The sequence below is a fragment of the Aethalodelphis obliquidens genome, unplaced genomic scaffold (genome assembly GCF_003676395.1).
Source record: "Aethalodelphis obliquidens isolate GAN/ISIS:26980383/991018 unplaced genomic scaffold, ASM367639v1 scaffold14, whole genome shotgun sequence".
Taxonomy (NCBI): Eukaryota; Metazoa; Chordata; class Mammalia; order Artiodactyla; family Delphinidae; genus Aethalodelphis; species Aethalodelphis obliquidens.
In genome coordinates this window covers 731,253-757,118 of record NW_020837958.1, presented here as the reverse complement: position 1 = coordinate 757,118, position 25,866 = coordinate 731,253, and the positions used below count along the sequence as shown (strand labels likewise).

The following is a 25,866-nucleotide window of genomic DNA, read 5'->3' as shown; positions in this document are numbered from 1 at the left end:
CTGAAGGAAGCCTTTTTTTTTTTTTTTACAATTGCCACAGCAGTCATTATTTTTACTCATAACTCAAATTTAAACGCCTCTCAAAGTTCAGGGACATAAAAGGGCAAGGCCACCTTGTTCTGGAGCACAGCAGTGAGGTGAGGATTGGAGGGTGCTGGTGCAGCTGCACTCTGAGGTAGGTTCATTAGCTGTTGCAGAAGGCTGGTGACAGTCACTGATGGAAGATGATAGAGGAGAAGAGAGAAGGGACTCAATAAGCATGGCAGCACCTACCAAAAAAAAAAAAAAAAAGGCATCACATCTCGGCAACTGTTACTTCAGTCACACCCCATCAGTGGGCACGGATGGAAGGATGCTCAGTTGTATATTCAACTTCCCGAGGCAAGATTTAACCAAAAAGGGCTGACAAGCCTAGCAGATACTACCAGCATCTTAACAGCGGATTCTATGGTAGCTACTGAGAACTTTTTCAACTCAACTTGTAAAGGAAACAGCATTACTTGTGTGAACCAAGGGTGTAAACATCCCTTCTCAAATCCATAGCAAGATTCACGATAAAACATCAGTATTTCCTCCACAAATATTTAGATGCTTTAACACATTTAGATGTGTTCCAGGCATGTGAGGTAAAAACAAATAGTAAACAGGACAGACCCTCAGGGGTCTAAGGCATAGAGGAGAAGCCATGAGTAAACTGGCAACTTTAATGCATTGTGAGAGGGACTCTAACACAGGTAAAATTCTCAGTGCTACAGAGTTATCGAGAAGTATTTTCAGAGTTAACTGTACCTTGTTTTATCTTTTTATAAAAGCTGAATGAGGAAATGATTAATCAATTTTTATAGATTATTAGAGAAGCTAAGTGATCAGAAACTCAGTGTTCGGTTACAAAGCTAGGAGCTGGAACCAGACTCCAAGGCTGCTGGATTCCAGCCTGCTGGTCCACTCATTCCGTTTTGCCTTAAGGCCCGGACTGGGAAGTTAAAATACAGAGCTACTGGTATAACTAGGTTATGACACTTGAAAGGAAATTGAGGGTGCTTCCAGCACTCAATGCCCATGGCATAAAAAGTGATGGCTGGTTCTACTTTAAACAGCATCCAAGGATGCAGAAAACTCCTTTTCATGATCTACTACTCTAAATAAACAGAGCTTTAAAAATGAAACCATTCTTAAACATACACAAAAGTACAAAGACCAGTATAGTGAAGTCCACATACCCATAACCTAACTTCAACAACAATTCAATCAACAACAGGTTGCCAACCTTATTAAATCTATATTTAAGATATAGATTCCCATATAAGATCATTCCATCCATAAATACTTCAATTGGCATCGCTAACAAAATCTCTCACAATATTATCACACCTAACAAAGTTTAATTCCTTAATTATCATCCAATATTTATTCCAAATTCAGTCTGTCCAACTGTCTCGAAAATGTCTTTTAACAGCTGATTTATTCTTTTTTTTTTTTTTTAAATGCCATCAGTTAATATAGTCCAACACAGAAAAGGCTTTCCTCAATGCTTTGGCCAATATGGTACATGCCCATCCTAGCTTGACGGACATTCAGTCTAGGACCAGCAATGTGAATTATTATTTTTATTTTTAAAATATTTATCTATTTGGTTGCACTGGGTCTTAGTTACAGCATGCGGGATGGTTAGCTGCGGCATGCGAACTCTTAGTTGCAGCATGTGGGACCTAGTTCCCTGACCAGAGATCGAACCCAGGCTCCCTGCATTTGGAGAGTGGAGTCTTAACCACTGGACCATCAGGGAAGTCCCAGTAGCTGATTTATTTTAATCATGATTCAAATAAATCCACACATTGCATTCGGCTGGTAAGGCTTTTAAAATCTGTTAATAGCTCCTTTGTCACCGTCCATCTCCTTTTCTCATGCCATTTATTTGTTGAAGAAACTGGGTCATTTGTCCCATAGTTTGGATCTGGCTAATTGCACCCCTGTGGTGTCACTTAACAGGTTTCACCATCCTCTGTTTTTTCCCATAAAAACTGATAATTAGAGGTTCGATTCAGTTCAAGTTCAATGGAGGGGTCAGGGTGGTGCATGGCAAGAAAACTTCATGGAGAGAGCTGTGTGTTTTCTACTGCATCACATCAAGATGCACATAGTGTCCGGTTGTCCCCGTTAGTGGTGTTAACAGTCAACACTGGGGGACTTCCCTGGTGGCACAGTGGTTGAGAATCCACCTGCCAATGCAGGGGACACGGGTTCGAGTCCTGGTCCAGGAAGATCCCACGTGAGGCGGAGCAGCTAAGCCCGTGCGCCACAACTACTGAGCCTGCGCTCTAGCGCCCGCGAGCCACAACTACTGAGCCCACGTGCCACAACTACTGAAGCCCACGTGCCTAGAGCCCGTGCTTCGCGACAAGAGAAGCCACTGCGATGGGAAGCCCGTGCACCGCAATGAAGAGTAGCCCCCACTCGCTGCAACTAGAGAAAGCCCGCGCGCAGCAATGAAGACCCAACGCAGCCATAAATAAATACATACATACATAAATAAAACCAAAATATTAGTGGGTTCAGGTGTCGCCTGCCTGCTCCAACCACCGTAAAGGTCTCCATCCACCTTTTACCTAATGCTTTTGTAGCACCAGTAATGGTTGCTGCCTGGATTGATTGCTTTTCCATTAGGAGCTGTAAAACTGCAATTTTCTAATTTTATCATTTCTTTTGAATTTATTAGCTGATATACCTTCTATAAAGAAGAACTTTTCTATTATCACTCTCTGGTCACCATGACATTTGGTTGTAATGCGGCAGGATAAATGCTTCTTTTCCTTTATTTACCACTTTTCAGAATAATGAGTTGATAGCCTAGCAATCTCTGAAGGTGATTAGTATATTTTTTTCATACCATTATGAACTCATTAAATTAAATATATTTGATTTACTTCAATCCACTCCTGTAGTTTTTCTTTCTGATGCAAATGATCCCATTTTGGCCACAAGGAGGCCCCTTCAAATTGGTCTGTGCATCTTTCACATAGGACCCTAGTCATCTTTTAGCCTCCATGCTTTCTGATACAAGATATTCCAGAATTGTCTCGTACATTTTATGCCTCAGGACCTGGAACACGCTATTACGTCAAAAAAACGGTGTTTAGAGATGTGGTCTATTACTCTTTAACGCATACAGGTAAAATCTTAGCCTCTACACTTAACCAAGTTTTCCTCACTGGCAGATAAGCTCCACCAAAGCAGGCATCTTTGGATTCCTAACTCTCAGCACCTCGAACTAGGTGCTATATTTCTAGGACCTAAATGTGCCTGGTACATAGAAGTATTCAATAAGTATTTGCTGAATGAAGAAATTCTTTCAATCCTATTATCATTTCAGAAGGAATAATTTTCACATCTTTCAGGTTCACGCTCATAAATTCTATTATTCTGAATCTCACATTGAGTAATACTAGCCCTTTGTACTAACCTTACCAATTCCTTGTTTTGAAATTCTAAGACTATTTTAAATTGTGCTAATCTTTCAAGTATTACGACACGCATAAGCAGAGAGCAATTCTTACCAAGAGTTAACTTATCAACTTGATAATCATGTTTCAAATTCCAGCCCAGTTTAGGTTAGATACAATTATTTAAAAGCACTGGCCCAATTCCTGTGGGACACCATTCAACTAAGTCTACAGGTCAATGTTAGCTACTAATAACAGCCCAATGAATGATACTTTATATCCAACAAAGTAACCAAGATCATAAGTTGCAAATTTAGTGAGCATCAGATTCAGCTGGGGATGTTGTTATAAACCCAGAAGCCCCTGATCGTCTCTCTGTAAATTCTGATTCAGCAAGATTGGAGTAGGGCTGAATTATCTGCTTCCCAAGCAATTCTGATACAGACCACAGCTTTTACAACTACTTCAAGTAAGACAGAATTACTGCTTTCCTCCTGTTTAGGAACATGGTCTGTTGGATAAAAAGTGACATTAAAAATACAGGCCTGGAGTAAAGTTTTTGCCTTAAATAATCATATCACTCTGCCAAAGATAAAAGAGTACAAAAGGGAAAAGGAGACAAAAAGAAATCTGGATTCTAGAAATCTTTTCAACTATGAAGACCCAAAGGAAAGATGTCCCACACATGGCAGATCACCTCATCTTGTGCATCCTTCTTGATAAGGAAAGGGAGGTTCCTGGCTGTTGTCATGAGAATGTCAGCTGCTTGCTCTGTGGAGAGGAAAGGAAGAATACGGGCAACCATTCTCTTCCCTTTTCTGATGCACATGATCTGTACAAAGTGGTCATCACTGGGCCTGCAGGGAAAGAAGAATGCTAACTTAGGCCAGCAAGAATAATGTAAAAAATCCCTTTTTTCCTCTTACATGTTACTGAGTGAATACACTGCATTTATTTTCACTCTACAATTATCTGTACTACAAAATAGAATTACTTCTCCAACTCTCAACCAAATAATAAAAAGTAATTCTTCGGGGCTTCCCTGACGGCGCAGTGGTTAAGAAGCCGCCTGACAATGCAGGGGACATGGGCTCGAGCCCTGCTCCGGGAAGATCCCACATGCCACGGAGTAACTGAGCCCGCGCGCCACAACTACTGAAGCCTGCACGCCTAGAGCCCATGCTCTGCAACAAGAGAAGCCACCGCAATGAGAAGCCCGCACACTGCAACAAAGAGTAGCCCTGCTCGCTGCAACTAGAGAAAGCCCACACGCAGCAACGAAGACCCAAATGCAGCCAAAACTAAATAAAGAAGCTACTGTGGAGTTTTGGTATAGTCTCAAAGAATAATAAAAAAAAAAAGTAATTCTTCGTTTCATAAATACTGAAAATCATCATTTCACAAACTGTTATGTTAAAGAATTGATCAAACTATTTGCATTAATTTCCTTTATTAACTTTTAAGCAACTATACAAATGACATGGGTAAAACAGCAAAATCTGAAAATATATATAAGAAAAAAGGAATAAAATATTCATAATCTCAGAGATAATTTATTAGTGTTATCATTTTGAAGACATTTTTGCTGTCTATTGTATATTTTTATCTTTCATTTAAAAGAAAGGGTCCATGTAATTTATATGGCTTTGTTACTTGACTTTTTTCACTCAACAACTTCTTGTGAACACTCTTCTACGGCAATAAATAATACTTTAACTACATACATTTTAATGGCTGCATAACAGTCAAATCTATGGATAAACCCAAACTTATTCAACCAGTTCCCTGTCAGCCCGACTCCAGAAAAGGTGTGCCGAAAAGAAGGTCCTTTTTTGAAGTTCTGTTTTGCGTGTGTCCTGGCTTAGAAGAATCATCAATTCTCTTGAATGGGCAAAGAGAAAGGGAGTGATTAGGAGACACAGTCCTCTCGCATTCATCAAATAAATATTGTGATTTATAGAACATTTACCATTAGCAAGATTCTGTTCCAGATACTGGGTTGGAGAGAGATGAGAGAGATATAGAGAAGTTATATTAAGGAGCTTAGTCTCCACTGGAAAACCAACTGGTTTCCATAGCAAATAAGTATTGTATGGAAATCCCAAGGAAGTGTAAGTGTTATAATACTTTCCCTCCTAGTAGGAAAGAAAATACATAAAGATCACAACGTTGAACATTAGTAAGCATAAACCAGATGCAATCTGTAAGCTCAACAACACAAGCTAAATAATGCTCCCCACTGTATCTCCAGTGCCCAGCACAGTTCCTAGCAGATACCTGAATAGGTACTTGCTGAAAAAATGAATTCAGGATAAACAGATTTTTCTCCTGGCTGGAAAGAATTATGAAATATTTTACATGAAGTGGCATTTGAGGCCAAAAGGAAAGACTTTGAGCTTACTGAGATGGTAAGGAAGGATATCCAAAGGGTAGAACGTATAAAGTTCAATGTAGCAGAGGAAGGAGTCTAGCTAGTCTATGTTTTTACCAAAGTACACTACTCTTACCTCTCCTGTCCAGGCAATTTCCCCCTTAAGTTGTCATACATGCTACAAATTTTGTGCTTTCTTTCATCCATCAGGGCAGGTCGCTCTTCTTCCAGACTTAGGAGGTAACGCCTTTCATAATCCTCCACATCAAGGAGTAAACTATAGGTCTAAGTGAGAGACAAAGCAGGCCTCAGCAAGCTCAGAGTATTAGATAAACAACTTCACAGTTTAGGAATACCAGATAAAGACAAAAGAGTGAGAGCGCATTGTAATAAGATTGAGAGGGAAAAAGTGCTCTTTTAAACCCAGAAAAACATAGTGCAATAACTTAAAAAATTCTCTGAACATCATTCCCTGTACCTCCTTGACCTCTAATCCAGAAGGCAGACAGTGAAATGATTACACACTTTCCAAATTCTCCAGCAGCGGCAACAGCACTGTAAGATAAACAACGTGTACCACTGCTCCAAGTAATGCCTTATGTTAATAAAAACGGTCACAGCTAATTTTACTACTGGGTGCCAGGCATATTGCTCTAAACACTTTGCAAGTACTCATTTACTGAATACTAACTCACCACAGCCCAGTGAGAAACAGACTCTTACAGTTTTCATTTTTAAAGATAAAGAAACTGAGGACAGCATAGAAAGGTTAAATAACTTGCCTCAAGTCACAGCTCTGAGAAATGGAAAAGACATGATTTGTAGACTGTTTCCAGGGTCTGTGCTCCTAACCCCTATGCTCTATGCCTTGCAATATGTATTTATGCTTTAACACAAACTGCTTATATATTACCCGATTGTCCTTAGAACCCAGGACAGTGCCCAGCACCCAGAGAATATCCAATAAATATATGTGAGCTGACTGAATAGACCTGAATTAATTCATAGGCAGAACAGTGTAATTTTTATTCTCATTTTCTTAGGAAGATGACCTGCCCCAAAACATTCACAGTTGTTAACTGAACAAGCTTGGACAAAAAACCCAGGACTTCCAATTGCAGTGTTCTTTTCATGAGACCATAGGTGAGGTATGCCACATTCCTTTCTAGCGTGCCCTGCACACAATAGGCACTTTACACAAATATATCCATTAATTAAAATCATGGAACACTAACTGATTGTTTACTTTCCCATTGTTGAGTACACATACATTTAATAGTTCCTTATTTGAAACTAACTACAGTAACAAATTCTAAAACTTACCTTCTCAATTATGACAAGGGTTTTTCGTCTTTTGTCCCGAACCTGTTTTTCTTTTGTCTCCTAAAAAGAGACAAGACTCCTCAATGTGAACTCTTTATCCATGTTAAAAATAACTTACTGGCACATAGGTAATGCCATTTGTAACAATACTTTGAGAATACTGACTCTTTGAAAGTTAATACTCTAAAACAAAACTAATGTGGACAAAGGTCATAGAGTTGACTGAATCAACCCACACATAAACTGAACACACAGATAGGCAAGAGGTAGTTGCACAATGCAGTGGAAGATGAGGATATCATAGGAAAATCTTAAAACACAGAGAAAATCATAGTTTTAAAAACTGGAGTCAATAGCTGATGCTGCCTGCAGCCAGACTGACCTAGTTCAAAGGCTCCTGCCACCCCGGTCCCGCCTGGCTGCCTTAGGATTCTAATCCACTGACCCCCAAAGAAGTGGTGATGACCCAGACTTTTTTAAACACACAATTCTACAGACACTTACATCATCCTCACTCCGAGATGTCACAACAGCATCAATCATTTTTCGGGGATTATTCACACTAGAGACAGTAAGCTTTCCCAAAGAGCCCTCAAACTGCACTGCAGGGACAAAAAATTTCCAACAAATAAAAACTCAGAAATGCAGGCAGACAGCTTTCAAAGAAGATCTTTATATTCTCTATTCTTTACACAGAGCCTAACAATTTACTACAAAAATCTATGTATTATCTAAAGCAATCGCTTATCAACATCTATCCTTTCCCATTTTTTTGGTTGTAATAATAAATAAAACTCTGAAGTATTTCCCCCTTATCTATTTTATGGATACTAGAAATTATAACAGGTTTTAAAAAGTCATGGAATCTCAAGTAGAAAAGGATCTAAAAGGCCATGTGTCAAACCATTCACTCCATGCTTGAATAAGGCTGACCTGTGCATTTGTCAAGGACAATGATACTTTACACATCAGTTTCAAACATCTCTATCCAATCATCTTTACAGTTATTTTTATTCTATCCTATCAGCAGCACCACATCTCTCCATTATGGCTGTGGGGATAAGGACCTCACCTGGCTTATAGGCGTGCTCCAGTTTGGCCACCTGAGGGGTAATGAGCTTGGTGCGCTCCTTTTTTGGGCCATCACCTTGCACTTCTTCAGCAGCTGACAGTTTCTCCAGTTTTTCAAAATAATTCTACCACATGAGAAGATGATTTCAGTTGCAACAAGCACAGAATATGGTCTCTCTTTATCATGAAATAATTAACTTATACTAGTGGTAGCAACACTACTTGTACTCTATAAATATATTGATCTTTAATTTTTATTAGATTGCTATGAATTTATCAAAAAATCCCAGCCTTCAAAATAATCATCAATGGAAATATCTTTAAAGTTAGACTGCCAATATTCTTCATTGAAAGAACCAGATTATTGATGCCGAAAAGATTTGAAAACATTGGTCTGAGAGCCTCCGTAGGTAAGAAATAAAAGGCATATATGCAAACCTTTGAGTGAATAGTGGGACAGGTTCTTCAGCTTGAAAAGAGGACAGAATTTGCTTAGTCAATTCTTATCCACTTGAAGACTACCTCAAAAGAAAATTCTATCAATATTTAATTCTACCAATATTTAAATGAGTACCTTCACCAGGGTAAGGGACTAAACTATTATCCTCAAAACTAGCACAGAGTACTTACCTGGTAATAAAAATCATCCAGGTAGGGATCAGTGCTTTGCAGCTGCACCATCTGGATTTTAGAGACCCAATCCTTTTCTCGCTGCAACATGAGATTGGCATATGGATCCTTTCGGAGATGATCCTGATGACTGCTCCGGTGACTTCCTCTATCTCCTGCACCGTTGAGATTCCGATGCTGACTGAAAAAGAAATACATGCCACATTCACTCCAAGTGGATACATGAATTATGCCTTGTAACAGCACTGCAGTAAACCAGGCCAATTGAAAAAAAGGTTCCCCTTTGCTTCTGTTAAAAGAGGAGTGAAAAAGAATCGAATCTTAACAGAATTTGAAAGGAAAGAGCTGTGCAATACATAATTGAGATAAAACTGAGATCCAAGTGCCTTACCATAAGCTAAGCACTTTCACCTATGGACTTTTGTATAAGCCCCACAATAACCCTATGAGGTAATAAGGTAGATTTATTTTCTCCACTTAAGACAACAAGCCGAGGCCAAACGAGATCAAGTAGCTAGCCTAAAGCAGGATACCAGGCAGCAGAGTGAGAGATTGTGAACACATGCCAATTTGACCCCAAGTCTATATACTTTTAAAAAAACTTGATGAAAATCATGACATACTTCAAACATATAGAAAAGCCCAGCAAATACTATTAAAAAAAAAATCCATTTACTCACTATCTAGACTTAATGAAAAAAAAATTGTTTGGTCAAATTTGCTTCAGACTTTTAAAAAGTAATATTAAAGTAATACAGTGTGACATTTACAGATGAAGGCCCACCTATACCCTCCAGATCACGGTTTCCACCTTCCCTTCCTTCCTATAGGAACCACTATCCTGACTTTGTTATGCAACCTCCATGAAATGTTTTTATACTTTTATTACTTGTACATCTACTTTTAAATATTATACAGTGTTATTCCATTTTACATAACTGGTACTAGACATACAGTTCTGCTCCTTGTTTCTTATTCAACATTATGCCTTTCATATTTATCCATGTTGATGATAACACACACAGGCATATACTGAAAAGTAGAACTGCTAGGATGCAGCATATCCACATTATCAATCTTATTATTTATTGCCAAATTCTCTCTCAAAAGGCTGTGCATGCCATTCCTGCCAACAATGACAGTTGAGACACTTCACGTTTTGCCTGAGGATATAAAATGGTTATCTAATTTGCATTCTTCTGATTACAAGTGAATCTGAAAAATCTTTTCACTTTTATGAGCCATGTAGGTTTCCTCTATTGAAAATTACATGTTTGTGTTTGATGCCTTTTGTTACACAGAAGTTTAATATATTTTTGAAATTTTATTAAAATACTTTTAAACTGCTTTATTAAGTGATAACTGATATACAAAGAACTGCACATATTTAATGTGTACAAACTGGTAAGTTTGGACATATGCAAACATTTGTGTTATCATCACCATAAACAAAGTAATGGACATATCCAACACCTACTCCTTGTGTCCCTTTCTTTCTCTTTTTTTGGTGGTGGTAAGAACACTTAACATGAGATCTACACTCTTAAATTCTGAAGTACATAATACCATAATGTTAACTGCAGGCACAAGAAGTTTCATATTTTAACAGTCTAATGTATTAATCTTTTCCTTTATGGTTTGTACTTTTTGTGTCTTAAGAGTCCATATTGGTTTTTTTCCCCCTGAAAAAAATATTCTGGAATTTTTTTGAAAGAAAAAATAAATTACACACAAAGAACCATAAAATGAAAGGTTGAAAAAACCCCTCAAAATTATGTTTAATTCTCTTATTTTATATATAAGAATGGTGATAGAATGTAAGCTCCATGAAGGCAAGGGTTTGATATGTCTTGTTCTTCTTTCAATCCCCAAAACTGACTACAGTGCCTGGTACACAGCTGAGGTCACATATATAAATATATATTTGAATGAGGATTAAACAGAGGCAAAGATAAAGAGTGACTGTTGGCTTTACGTAAGACCCAAATGTAATGCTAGAGACTATATTCAAGATTATGTCTGAGCTGAGATGGTCAACAAAAGGTAGTTAAAAGTATGGTAAGAACTTGGTAAGCAGTGAATATAAAATGTTGATTCCGCACCCCCCAGATCTAAATTGTACTTCAGAATTATAGTAACTTGGAAACAAGTTGATAAGCTCTTGTCATTTAAAGCTTGTGCATTGGTATGCAGGCAGGTATTAAATCTAATAACATAATTTAAAGTTCAGGGCTCCAGTTTTTGGAAGGTGGAAATGGATGGAGGACACTCCCTCTTCTGAGAGCACCGGAATCACAACTAACTGCTGAACAATCATCGACAGGAAGACACTGGAACTCACCAAAAAAGATACCCCGTGTCCAAAGACAAAGGAGAAGCTGCAGTGAGACGGTAGGAGGGGCGCCATCACAATAAAATCAAATCCCACAACTGCTGGGTGGCTGACTCACAAACTGCAGAACACTTATACCACAGAAGTCCACCCACTGGAGTGAAGGTTCTGAGCCTGTCAGGCTTCCCAACCTGGGGGTCTGGCAACGGCAGGGGGAATTCCCAGAGAATCAGACTTGGAAGGGTAGCGGGATTTGATTGCAGGACTTCAACAGGACTGGGGGAAATAGAGACTCCACTCTTGGAGGGCACACACAAAGTAGTGTGCGCATCAGAACCCAGGGGAAGGAGCAGTGATGCCACAGGAGACTGAACCAGACCTACCTGCTAGTGTTGGAGGGTCTCCTGCAGAGAGGCTGGGGGTGGCTGTGGCTCACCGTGGGGACAAGGACACTGGCAGCAGAAGTTCTGGGAAGTACTCCTTGGCGTGAGCCCTCCCAGAGTCCTCCATTAGCCCCACCAAAGAGTGGGTAGGCTCCAGAGCTGGGTCACCTCAGTCCAAACAACCAACAGGGAGGGAACCCAGCCCCATGCATCAGCAGACAAGTGGATTAAAGTTTTACTGAACTCTGCCCACCAACACAACAGCCAGCTCTACCCACCACCAGTCCCTCCCATCAGGAAGCTTGCACAAGCCTCTTAGATAGCCTCATCCACCAGAGGGCAGATAGCAGAAGCAAGAAGAACTACACTTCTGCAGCCTGCAGAAAAAAAACCACATTCACAGATAGACAAGATGAAAAAGCAGAGGGCTATGTACCAGATGAAGGAACAAGATAAAACCCCAGAAAAACAACTAAATGAAGTGGAGATAGGCAACCTTCCAGAAAAAAGAATTCAGAATAATGATAGTGAAGATGATCCGGGACCTCGGAAAAAGGATGGAGGCAAAGATTGAGAAGATGCAAGAAACGTTTAACACAGACCTAGAAGCATTAAAGAACAAATACCTGGAAGAATTAAAGAACAAACAAACAGACATGAACAATATAATAACTGAAATGAAAAATACAACGGAAGGAATCAATAGCAGAATAACTGAGGCAGAAGAAAGGATAAGTGACCTGGAACCCAGAATGGTGGAATTCACTGCCGCGGAACAGAATAAAGAAAAAAGAATGAAAAGAAATGAAGACAGCCTAAGAGACCCCTAGGACAACATTAAATGCACCAACAATTGCATTAGGGGTCCCAGAAGAAGAGAGAGAGAAAGGATCCGAGATGAAGAGATTATTTGAAGAGATTATAGTCAAAAACGACCCTAGGGCTTCCCCGGTGGCGCAGTGGTTGAGAGTCCGCCTGCCGATGCAGGGGACACGGGTTCGTGCCCCGGTCCGGGAAGATCCCACATGCCACAGAGCGGCTGGGCCCGTGAGCCGTGGCCGCTGAGCCTGCGCGTCTGGAGCCTGTTGCTCCACAACGGGAGAGGCCACAGCAGTGAGAGGCCCGCGTACCGCAAACAAAACAAAACAAAACAAACAAACAAACAAAAACACGTCCCTAACATGGGAAAGGAAACAGCCACCCAAGTCCAGGAAGCACAGAGTCCCAGGCAGGATAAACTCAAGGAGGAACATGCCAAGACACATAGTAATCAAACTGACAAAAATTAAAGAAAAATTATTGAAAGCAACAAGGGAAAAATGACAAATAACATACAAGGGAACTCCCATAAGGTTACCAGCTGATTTCTCAGCAGATACTCTACAAGCCAGAAGAGAGTGGCCCGATATATTTCAAGTGATGAAAGAGAAGAACCTACAACCAAGATTACTCTACCCAGCAAGGATCTCATTCAGATTCAATGGAGAAATCAAAAGCTTTACAGACAAGGAAAAGCTAAAAGAATTCAACACCACCAAACCAGCTCTACAACAAATGCTAAAGGAATTTCTCTAAGTGGGAAACACAAGAGAAGAAAAGGACCTACAAAAACAAACCCAAAACAATTAAGAAAATGGTAACAGGAACATACATATCAATAATTACCTTAAACGTGAATGGATTACATGCTCCAACCAAAAGACACAGGCTCGTTGAATGGATACAAAAACAAGACCCATATATATGCTGTCTACAAGAGACCCACTTCAGACCTAGGGACACATACAGACTGAAAGTGAGGGGATGGAAAAAAGATATTCCATGCAAATGGAAATCAAAAGAAAGCTGGAGTAGCAATACTCATGTCAGATAAAATAGACTTTAAAATAAAGAATGTTACAAAAGAGAAGGACACTACATACTGATCAAGGGATCAATCCAAGAAGAAGATGTATCAATTATAAATATATATGCACCCAACATAGGAGCACCTCAATACATAAGGCAAATGCTAACAGCTATAAAAGAGGAAATTGACAGTAACACAATAGTGGGGGACTTTAACACCTCAATTACACCAATGGACAGACCATCCAAACAGAAAATTAATAAGGAAACACAAGCGTTAAATGACACAACAGACCAGATAGATTTAATTGATATTTATAGGACAATCCAACCAAAAACAGCAGATTACACTTTCTTCTCAATGCACATGGAACAATATCCAGGATAGATCACATCTTGGGTCACAACTCAAGCCTCAGTTAATTTAAGAAAATTGAAATCATATCAAACATCTTTTCCAACCACAACCCTATGATATTAGAAATCAATTACAAGGAAAAAAACGTAAAAAACGCAAACTTATGGAGGCTAAACAATACATTACTAAATAACCAAGAGATCACTAAAGAAATCAAAGAGGAAATAAAAAAATACCTAGAGACAAATTACAGCGAAAACATGACAATCCAAAACCTATGGGATGCAGCAAAAGCAGTTCTAATAGGGAAGTTTATAGCAGTACAATAAGCCTACCTCAAGAAACAAGAAAAATCTCAAATAAACAATCTAACCTTACACCTAAAGGAACTAGAGAAAGAAGAACAAACAAAACCCAAAGTTAGCAGAAGGAAAGAAATCATAAAGATCACAGCAGAAATAAATGAAATAGAAACAAAGAATACAGTAGCAAAGATCAATAAAAACTAAAAGCTGGTTCTTTGAGAAGATAAACAAAATTGACAAACTTTTAGCCAGACTCATCAAGCAAAAGAGGGAGAGGGCTCAAATCAATAAAATCAGAAATGAAAAAGGAGAAATTACAGCAGACACTGCAGAAATATAAAGCATCCTAAGAGACTACTACAAGCAACTCTGTGGACAATCTGGAAGAAATGGACAAATCCTTAGAAAGGTATAACCTTCCAAGACTGAACGAGGAAGAAATAGAAAACATGAACAGACCAATCACAAGTAATGAAATTGAAACGGTGTTTAAAAATCTTGCAACAGGGCTTCCCTAGTGGCGCAGTGGTTGAGAGTCCGCCTGCCGATGCAGGGGACACGGGTTTGTGCCCCGGTCCGGGAAGATCCCACATGCCGCGGAGCGGCTGGGCCCGTGAGCCATGGCCACTGAGCCTGTGCGTCTGCAGCCTGTGCTCCGCAACGGGAGAGGCCACAACAGTGAGAGGTGCGCGTACCACAAAAAAAAAAAAAAAAAAATTTCCAACAAACAAAAATCCAGGACCGGATGGCTTCACAGGTGAATTCTATCAAACATTTAGAGAATAGCTAATACGCATCCTTCTCAAACTCTTCAAAAAAACTGCAGAGGAAGGAACACTCCCAAACTCATTCTATGAGGCCACCATCACACTGATACCGAAACCAAAGATACTAAAAAAAAAGAAAAGTACAGACCAATATCACTCATGAATATAGATGCAAAAATCCTCAACAAAATACTAGCAAACAGAATCCAACAACACATTAAAAGGATCATACACCATGATCAAGTGGGATTTATCCCAAGGATGCAGGATTCTTCAATGTATGCAAAACAATCAATGTGATACACCATATTAACAAATTAAAGAATAAAAACCATATGCTCATCTCAATAGATGCAGAAAAAGCGTTTGACAAAATTCAACACTCATTTATGATAAAAAGTCTCCAGAAAGTGGGCACAGAAGGAACCTACCCCAACATAATAAAAGCCATATACGACAAACCCACAGCAAACATCATTCTCAATGGTGAAAATCTGAAAGCATTTCCTCTAAGATCAGGAACAAGACAAGGATGTCCACTCTCGCCACTATTATTCATCACAGTATTGGAAGTCCTAGCCACAGCAATCAGGGAAGAAAAAGAAATAAAAGGAAATTGGAAAAGAAAAAGTAAAACCGTCCCGTCCCTGGTGCCAATGACATGATACTATACGTAGAAAATCCTAAAGACGCTACCAGAAAACTACTAGAACTAATCAATGAATTTGGTACGGTTGCAGGATACAAAATTAATGCACAGAAACCTCCTGCATTCCTACACACTAACAATGAAAGATCAGAAAGAGAAATTAAGGAAACAATCCCATTTACCATCCCACAAAAAGAATAAAATGCCTAGGAATAAACCTACCTAAGGAGGTAAAAGACCTGTACTCAGAAAACTGTAAGACACTGATGAAAGAAATCAAAGATGACACAAACAGATGGAGAGATATACCATGTTCTTGGATTGGAAGAGCAATATCGTGAAAATGACTATACTACCCAAAGCAATCTACAGATTCAATGCAATCCCTATCAAATTACCAATGGCATTTTTCACAGAACTAGAACAAAAAATTTCACAATTTGTACGTAAACACAAAAGACCCCGAATAGCCAAATCAATCTTGAGAAAGAAAAACGGAGCTGGAGGAATCAGCCTCCCTGACTTCATACTACAAAGCTACAGTAATCAAGACAATATGGTACTGGCACAAAAACAGACACATAGATCAATGGAACAGGATAGAAATCCCAGAGATAAACCCACACACTAATCTATGACAATGGACAAAAGACAGTCCCTTCAATAAGTGGTGCTTGGAAAACTGGACAGCTACATGTAAAAGAATGAAATTAGAACACTCCCTAACACCAAACACAAAAATAAACTCAAAATGGATTAGACACCTAAATGTAAGACTGGACACTATAAAACTCATAGAGGAAAATGTAGGAAGAACACTCTTTGACATGAATCACAGCAAGATCTTTTCTGATCCACCTCCTAATGGAAATAAAAACAAAAATACACAAATGGGACCTAATGAAACTTACAAGCTTTTGCAAAGCAAAGGAAACTACAAACAAGACGAAAAGACAACCCTCAGAATGGGAGAAAATATTTGCAAACAAATCAATGGACAAAGGATTAATCTCCAAAATATATAAACAGCTCATGCAGCTCAATATTAAAAAAACAACCCAATCTAAAAATGGGCAGAAGACCTAAATAGACATTTCTCCAAAGAAGACATACAGATGGCCAAGAAGCACGTGAAAAGCTGCTCAACATCACTAATTATTAGGGAAATGCAAATCAAATCTACAATGAGGTATCACCTCACACCAGTTAGAAAGAGCATCATCAGAAAATCTACAAACAACAAATGCTGGAGAGGGTGTGGAGAAAAGGGAACCCATTTGCACTGTTGGTGGGAATGTAAATTGATACAGCCACTATGGAGAACAGTGTGGAGGTTCCTTAAAAAACTAAAAATAGAATTACCATATGACCCAGCAATCCCACTACTGGGCATATACCCAGAGAAAACCATAATTCAAAAAGACACATGCACCCCAGTGTCCACTGCAGCACTATTTACAATAGCCAGGTCATGGAAGCAACCTAAATGCCCATCGACAGACGAGTGGCTAAAGAAGATGTGGTACATATATACAATGGAATATTACTCAGCCGTAAAAAGGAACGAAATTGGGTCATTTGTAGAGATGTGGATGGATCTAGAGACTGTCATACAGAGTGAAGTAAGTCAGAAAGAGAAAAACAAGTATCGTATGTTAATGCGTATATGTGGAACCTAGAAAAATGGTACAGGTGAACCGGTTTGCAGGGCAGAAACAGACACACAGATGTAGAGAACAAACATATGGACAAGGACACCAAGGGGGGAAAGTGGCGGGGAAGGGTGGTGGTGGCGGGATGAATTGGGAGATTGGGATTGACATGTATACACTAATATGTATAAAATAGATACCTAATAAGAACCTGCTGTATAAAACATAAGTAAAATTCAAAAATTCAAAAAAAAAGAATTTGTGCAGTGGAAACATAAAATAACAGCATATATGATCTGACTTAACCAGTTAAAATAAGTGCAATACTGATTACATTTACTTAAAAAGTAAACTAAATCAGTCAAAAATGACAGCTAAATTAAGAAACCACAAAGGAGTAGGATAAGTACTTACTTCCTATTCTGTTGCTGTCTCTGATGCAAGAGTCGACGGTGCTGTGGATGAAGGTGGGTTGTGTCTGGTCTAAACATTGGGGCCTGTGATCTAAACAAAAAGGGAAAAGATGTGCAATTCTGTCATCCTGATGACTTGAAGTTTTTAACAATGTGGTCAGTACAGGATAACTTCATACAGGTTCACCCAAGGGAATGCTAAAGTCTATTCTAAGATCTTTCAGAAGGAAGACGCCACTGTATTTTTATGTCTTCCACAAAAGCCAATTCTCAACTCCTAAGAGGACAATCATAAAATTAGAATGAATCAGCAGTAAAGCAGTTTAACTCTTTTTCTTTTTGCTCCTGTTAAAGAGAAGTCTCTAATAGATTTAATGTACTTAGTTTCAAGTATTTGGGAATGACATTGAAACATATATGTGTGATAGTTAATTTTATATGTCAGCTTGGCTAAGCTGGCCAGTTGTTTGGACAATCACTCAACTAGATGTTGCTGTGAAGGCATTTTGTAGATGCGACTAACATTTGCAATTAGTTGACCTTAAGAAAAAAAGAGATGACCCTCGATAATGTGGTTGGGGCTTGCCCAATCAGTTGAAAGGAAAACATGTTTCCCAGGGAAGGAATTTTGCCTCAAGACTAGAACACGGAAGTCCTGACTGAATTTCCAGCCTGCCCACCTGCCCTACAAATTCAGACTCAAGGTTGCAACCTCAGCTCCTACCAAAATGTCCAGCCTGCTGGCCTGCCCTATGCATTCTGGACTTGCCAGCCCCACAATCATGCAAGCCAATTCCTTTCAGTAAATTTCTTCTTTACTTATTTATCTATATCCTACTGCTTCTGCTGCTCTGGAGAATCCTAACTGATACAATACGATATGTAATAAAACACAATTTCACTGAAGCAGGAACTTAAACCCCTCTTGTTATAAAATCACAGTGGAAGCAAGCAACTAGCTAGCACTGAGATTAGCTGACAACTCAACATCTGTATCTCTGTTCCCTTTTTTTTTCTTTTTGGCTGAGCCGTGCAGCTTGCAGAATCTTAGTTCCCCAACCAGGCATTGAACCCAGGTCATGGCAGTGAAAGCACCGAATCCTAACCATTGGACCGCCAGGGAACTTCCTCTCTGTTCCTTAGTATATGATAATTCTTGTTAAATGACAAACAGTTCGTGCATACGTAAGTATGTGTGTGTTTGTAAAATAAGTGAGACACAAGAAACTTCAGGAGAAATAAAAAAGGTGATTAGTAATGTGCAAATGTACACAGGAAGCATGTGACTGGAGGGAAATGTGATTCATAAGAAAGCCTGGAGACGGTCAAACATTTCTGTGCTTGGCAACTTGAGGATCAAATAACATCTCAAAATATATCACTTGCAAATATCAACAGACTTCTATGCTACAGCACTAAACGTCAATGATCAGGAGGCTTAGATGACAATGGATAAACGGAGGTATCTGTTTTGTGTACCTTAGGTTTTGCAGGTGAGGCCCTGGGCCAGGAGGGTGCTGCTGAGGAGGAGGCGGTGTAGCAGGGGCTGGAGCACTAAAGAAGGCACGGAAGCCTGGTGCTGGGGGAAGCATCTGCCCAACTCGCCCTTGCAGCAACTTGGGATTCATGGCAGCAAGTGGACTACCAACAAATCCAGGGACCCGTGCAAACTGGCTGGGAGACATCCGTCCAGGCTGTAGCTACAAGAGGCACAAGATCTTAGATTCAGTTGATCAGCAAGTCCCCTTACTTTTATCCACAGAAAAGTGAATACTGCTTCCATCAGTAACTTTGTTTGAGAAAGTAAAGGAAAAAGTAAGAGGCGGCAGTGACTGATTAACAGCAAAAAAAGGGGTTATCAGCTAGTGAACCTTCGGAAAGTGAGAAAGCTCTTTAAGGGCTGAGCTAACCCTAGGCTTACCTGTGCTCCTCCAAGAAGCTGTGCTCTCTGGAGGGGGCTGAGAACAGGAGGAACACTAGGAGGGAAAGGGTGACCCAGTAGGGAAGAGTTCTAAAAAAAAAAAAAATTATATTTATACCATGAAAACAGGTAAATAACAGGGGAACTCAATAGAAATACAGAATTAACTTAGATAGAAAAACTCTCAAATTGTAGAGCTGAGCTGTCCACTGAAGGAATATGAAAGAGTAATGCTAGAAGTTAGAAAGCACTATGATCATGTAACGTGAAAGAGAAAGAAGTAGAATGAAGGACTATAATAGCAAGAAACCGGATCATGTCAAGTTTAGATTTTTAAGATAAGAAAGGAGTTGAGGTAAGAAATAGCTGAACATGATGAACTATGTCTTCTGACCCGGGGACTATAAGATCCAGAAATTCAAGTATGGAGATTATAAAAAACATGTAAGATTTAGGAGATGTCTATATACTAGGCAGTGATCAGAAAATATTTTCATTAGATCGTAAAGTGACATACCGGGACACTGCAGAGCTGGTTTGGAGACATCCTCTCACCGTAGGGAGCAGGATAGCGTGGTGGCATTGGGGGTCGAACATGGACAGGCTTCGGACACAGAACCTATCAGGACAAACATATATACAACTACACTCAGTGAAGTCAGTTTTTCCTCTACCTATTCTTCCTCCCCTCGAGTACCGGCAGAGACACAGAACTCAATGCAAAGCCCTACTTCTAAGCAAATTGCTATGGCTTTGGTCCACATACAGAACCTTTGGTCACTTCCTCTCACAAATATCAAGCAATGTGCCACTTTTAACTGAGGAAGATTTAGCTAATTCTCCAGTTATCCCCACCCTTCCATGCTATCTGAGGGAGGTACCAGCAGATATTCTGACTTGCAAATTCTCTCCAAGAGGATATATTTTGGTAGCAGTGAGGGAGATGGAATGATAAGAAAGCTGGAGGATTAACTAAGTCCTATTCTGAAGTCCCTATGATATGGCCGCCATGCTCAGCTCTTTCGTGTACGTTGTGACTCCACCATTTCATAGGATATTGAGCCTAACTAGGCCATACCAATACCACCCTCCCCCCATACCTTCCAAATTGGCCTTCCTTTTCAGCTGCTGGTTTCAGGTGGAGGAAAGTCTATGGAACAGGACTGCACAGGCTCTAGGGAAAGCAGGGATATCTTAAAGGTAAAAAGGGATGTGGACAATGCTGTGTGTTCCCACTCCCCCCAGCTTTCAGTTACCTCTCTGCCAATGTTTTGGGCAGCCAGCAAAACACTTTAAAAAGGACATTTACACTAAATGTGGTTCACTACCCTTTTTCTCCCCCAATTAAAAGGCAGCAGCAACAGTAGTAGCACCAGCAATGGGCATTGGGGAATGTGTCTCTTATTTGTACTAACTTTTCCTCTAATTGGCTACTTTTCTTTCTAATCTAATGCCTACCCCAAACTTCCACCCTCCTCCCAGCATCACCAATTTCCCAAATAATTTTGCCCAGATTCCCAATATCCTGGGCTGAGTGCCTGTTAATGAGAGGTACCTGTTGGTTGAAGCTGGGTACAGCCATCTGCTTAGGTGGGGTGCCTATGGGGACAGCTCTAACAGGAGGACTCCCAATGATAGGCGAAGTTGACCGCCTCGGTAATGCACGCTCAGAAACGTCCCGATCATCTTCTGGGCCCTGTGGGGGCCTCTGAGGCAAGGCATATTCTAACACAGACACTGTAGGCATTTCCTAATTGAGGAAGTAGTGTTAAAAAAATTAGCTACCTTGAAATGTTTTAATAACCTTTACAGATGCCAGATATCTTGAGAAATTATTTAAAAATTTTTTATTTAGTTTTATTTCACATCCAGTAAAAATGTTACCCTCTTTAGCGTATAGCATTAAATTTTGATAAATGCAGAAAGTCCTGGATCTATCACCAAAATCAAGACACATAAGTTTTATTACTCCCCAAACTTCCTTTGTATTGTTCCTCTGTAGTCAACCTCTCCTACCGCCCCCAACCACTGGCAAACACTGATCTGTTCTCTGTCCCTATAGTTTTGCCTAAAAATGACTTTAAGTAATTCAAATCATAAGCTGTCAAATTTTGAGTCCCAATGGCTCCTTTCAACCATTTCAAAGAAAGCACAGTCAAGTGAGCATTACCACAGAGTCTGGGGGAGGGCACAGTCAACAGGTCCAGCTATGGGTGCTGGCGACATAATCAACGTTAAGACCGGCAGAGGATATACATCCATACATTGTTCCAGTAAGGAAAGGACAACAACAGGAACCAGCTTTGGGGTATTAGGATTTTTATACAACGAGAAAACGTTCAATACCTGAGCAAGCAGTGGTCCTCGGATTCGCCTCAGAACTTCAGATCCATCCCAGATGCTGGAATTGAGACTTCCTGGTCGGGGCTAACAAAAAAGGAAAACACACACACAAAGTCTAGAAGAGGGCGGGCTCGCTGGGCAACTTACCAGCTTTCGGTGAGCAAAGCTCCCAAAGCGCCTCAACTGCTTGAGAACAGAAACTACAGTGTTCTAGAATCTACCTTATTTCCCGACTTCATCTCTAGAATTGCTATCATCAGGAATTATACTACCAAATTTCTATAGCACATGTAATTCTCTCAGTATAGTAGGTGGTATAAAATAGCCAAGCCCAATACTTTGCTTTAATTATCAGTCTGCTATAGCTCTCAGATCACAGTAACTTACTTGCAACACTGGCCTGGTCTGTACTGCCCTCATGATAGCTGGATCTTCTAGTTCATTTTCAATCACCATCTTACTGAGCCTTTCTGCCAGATTCTCCTCATGATCACCCAACAAGTCCATCTCATCCCTTTCTCCATTGCCTGTTTGTTCATTAACCGCCACGGGTAGCTTTTCTTCCAATTCAGCCAGGCGCTCATGTGCTTCCTGCCAATCATCATCTATAAGGAAATCATAAAAAAGAAACAGAGTTCATATTGGAATAAAAAAGTTTTATAAAATTCTTCTGTTATCCATCTAGAGTCATGAAATAAGGTTTAAACTAAGGGGCACATTTAAAGTGGGCTTTGCACTATTGAGAACAACTAACATCCTACCAGGAATAAACTCAGACTTTTGGAGTAATAGCTTAATACATTAGCAACGATGTGCAAACTATATTCTGAAACCAATTTCTAAGTTGGTGATATAGTACAACCTGTTGGTTTGAGATTCTGTGATATTTCAGGCAAAAACTCGCGCTAGCGTACAACTTTCTCTTAGGTAACTGTCATCTTCTTTACAAGCTTTTAAATCCATTCGTGTCATTCAATTAGTATTTTTTGAGCATCTATTATGTGACAGACATTGTTTTAGGTGCATGGGGTACATTGGTGTACAAAACAGACAAGGATCCCTGCCCTCCTGTGGCTTTTTAAGCAGGGAAGAGACAGATAATAGATAATGAACGTAACGAATAAGTAAATTAGATACTATATGAGAAGATGATATGCTACAGGAATACGGTGGAAGAGAAGCAAATTGAAAACTTTAAATAGGATGGTCAGAGGTATGTCTCATGGAGAAGGTGACATTTGAGCAAAATATCAAGAATAAGTTAGCCATGTGGATATCTAGGAGAAGAGTGTCTCAGGCAGAGGGACAGTCAGTAAAAAGGCCTTAAGATGAGAGACTGACGATTTTGAGAAGCAGCAAGGACTGTGCTTGGATTGGAATGAACAGGGGTGAAGAGGAGAAGAAAAATGAGGTCAAAGTGGGAGAGCTCCTACAGGGCCTTTAGAGCCACTCTGAAGTGGGGGCCGCTGGAGGTTTGGATGTGGCTTGACTTTTTGAAAGAATCACTCTGGCTGCTGTGTTGAAAGCAGATTTGCAGAGAAGGGGGCAACACTATTGGAAGCACGGAGGCCTGTTAGGAGGCTACTACAAGTATGCCACAGGAAAGGTGAGGGTGACTTGGACCAGCGTCGGTCCTCTTCTGCTTTGTCTATTTCTACGTACTACTATATAATCTGTAGCACTGGCACTAGGTTATTTTGTTGTTTTTTATGCTGACACAGCATTGTTTTTGGGTCCAGCTATAGCACAGATGAAAATCTTCAGAACCTTCTATCGGCTTCTCTAGAACCAGACCTTACTTCCGTCACTTCTCTCATTCCAGTTCTCCTCGACCTCATCGCTCATCATGCCCTTCTGACTCCATCATAAAAGCTCTACTACTTTGCTCCTTTCAGCATTCAAATTCAGATACCTTTCCCTCCTCGCTGAAGTTTTCCCTAAATAATCTTTTCATTTTAATTCTACCTTCACCTCATTTGAACATGCACTACTTTCTAACCCACCAAAACCCCATGTATTCTTTTGTAAATGTTATATATTTTTATTCTTATTTTAGTTTTGTTTTGTATGTCCTGCAAAATTCAAAACAGAGAGATAACAGGTAATTACTAACATAAAAACACAGAATTCTGAAAAAGTGTCCTTAATGACAATCCTCCCCATATTTTTCTATATACCTCATTTAAAGAAAGGAGAAGGAAGAAGTGGGAGCACCACGACAAGAAAAAAAGAAAAAAAAAAGTGCCTGGTATATACTAAGGGTGTAATTAATGGTAGCCACTTAAAAAAAGATTTAGACTTTCTGAAGGGCTCATATGCAACTTGTTAAAATACATGTTTGTTAAAAAAATTTAAACATTACACAAATATGTAACTTAGAAAGTGAAAGTTCCCCATAATTCTTCAGGTATGTTAAATTTTTTAAAGTGGGAACACATAACTACTGATAATATCATCTCATTCTTTTTCATACCTATATAAGATTCTACTCTACTAATAAAGTAATTTAACTTATCCCTTACTGATGGAAATTTGGATTATTTGCAATTTTTAATTTATTTATTGAAGTATAGTTGATGTACAACATTACATTAGTTTCAGATGTATAACAAATTTAAGTAGCCTAAGTCCCTTTCAGGGTCAGATTATAAACATTTAAAATTGCTACTTTTATTATATAACAATGTATCATATAACACTAGTGATCCAAAACAAAAACAAGGTAAGGGATTTCCCTAGCGGTCCAGTGGTTAAGACTCCATGCTCCCAATGCAGGGGGCACGGGTTCAGTCCCTGGTCAAGGAACTAAGATCCCGCATGCCGCGGCCAAAAAACAAAAAAAACGAGGTAAGTGGGACTCCCAAATTTATAATTTGTATGATCAGAACCACCGTCTAGTCTTTGAGCACTGTGGTAGATGTGAATGTACTACTTGTGGTAAAGGGAAAAATCTACTTTAGATGAAAATTACAGCACTAATTTAAATTATCAGCTATTTAAAAAATATGCTTAAAGAACAGTGTAATTAAAAATCAATTGTGATATTAATATTTGTATCATCTTTGCTAAGGAAGAGTAAGCTAAGCATGTTTTGAAGGACTAACTGCTTTTTGCAATTTTACTGACTCAACAATGCCGGGGGAAAAAAAAAAAAAGGGAGTCTATAATCCTGAATTAAGGGATTTTTTTAAACATTTATTTCCCAAATTTAAGAAACTGATTTGTTAGATTGATTCTAATGCAAAAGAGTTCTAATTTGCACTGATTTCATTCACTTCTCATAATCCTATTTACTAACTTTACTAGGTCCCACCAAAGATGATAATCTATTTGTCCTTAATAATTAATTTAAAAAATGCTGGTTAAGTAGCCATATTCTGTGAGAAAGGCTCTGTTGCGAATTGTTACTTTTTCAAACATGTAAGCAAAGAAACCTATGCCACAGAACACCATCATGTTCATTTTAGATATTTCTTGCTCTTGCGAAAAATCATCTGAAACAGTAATGTCAGAGATCACACGTCCTTAGTATAAAAGGATACCTCACTCTGTATCTTTTTCAAATGACCTAAAAACATACTTAGATATGCCAATGCTTGACCTCAACCCACACTGGTCAAAATGATAAAGGGTAGGGGGAAAAAATAACAGAGAAATGAAGGGAAAGAGACAACTGTTTTCCTTGAACTAATTAACCTATACCCTGAGGTGGGTTACTGAATTCCTGGCTGCTTTTATAAATGTATGCTTGCTGTGGTAATTCCCCTCAAGTCTGTCTCAGAGATATTTGTTTCTGAATAAAAACAAAATGAACAGGAAGTAGAGGTGATTTAATTTTAGAGCAATCTCAGTCCCTAAAGATTTTAGCAGCTATCAATAAAAAGGAAGTAGAAAGAATGGGGAGCCCTTCCATGTGGAGGCAGGAGATTCCCAAAGATCCCCCAGAGACTGTTAAAACATAACTGGTAGCTTACATTGACTGTATTTAGAGTTACTTAATATCTCTGGCATTTTCCTTCTTCATTTGTTAACATGAGGATAATAATAGTACCTACCTTGC

General features: G+C 39.3%; 1 protein-coding gene across 2 annotated transcripts in view; it reads right to left on the bottom strand.

Annotated features, from left to right (window-relative positions):
• The window catches only part of PATL1 (PAT1 homolog 1, processing body mRNA decay factor), a 36,674-nt gene that overhangs the window by 4,126 nt on the left and 6,682 nt on the right, over nt 1–25,866 (bottom strand). Inside the window, exons 3-16 of one of the 2 annotated variants that reach the window (XM_027114611.1) lie at nt 22,194–22,411; nt 21,810–21,890; nt 21,019–21,213; nt 19,981–20,082; nt 19,464–19,553; nt 19,022–19,242; nt 17,544–17,633; nt 8,836–9,016; nt 8,207–8,330; nt 7,639–7,736; nt 7,135–7,194; nt 5,948–6,096; nt 4,138–4,297; nt 114–269 (exon numbers count right to left, since the gene is read on the bottom strand). In XM_027114611.1, coding sequence (XP_026970412.1) covers nt 114–269; nt 4,138–4,297; nt 5,948–6,096; nt 7,135–7,194; nt 7,639–7,736; nt 8,207–8,330; nt 8,836–9,016; nt 17,544–17,633; nt 19,022–19,242; nt 19,464–19,553; nt 19,981–20,082; nt 21,019–21,213; nt 21,810–21,890; nt 22,194–22,411 — 1,925 coding nt within the window. The remainder of the gene's footprint in view (nt 1–113; nt 270–4,137; nt 4,298–5,947; nt 6,097–7,134; nt 7,195–7,638; nt 7,737–8,206; nt 8,331–8,835; nt 9,017–17,543; nt 17,634–19,021; nt 19,243–19,463; nt 19,554–19,980; nt 20,083–21,018; nt 21,214–21,809; nt 21,891–22,193; nt 22,412–25,866) is intronic. The other variant, XM_027114613.1, reaches the window with a different exon arrangement.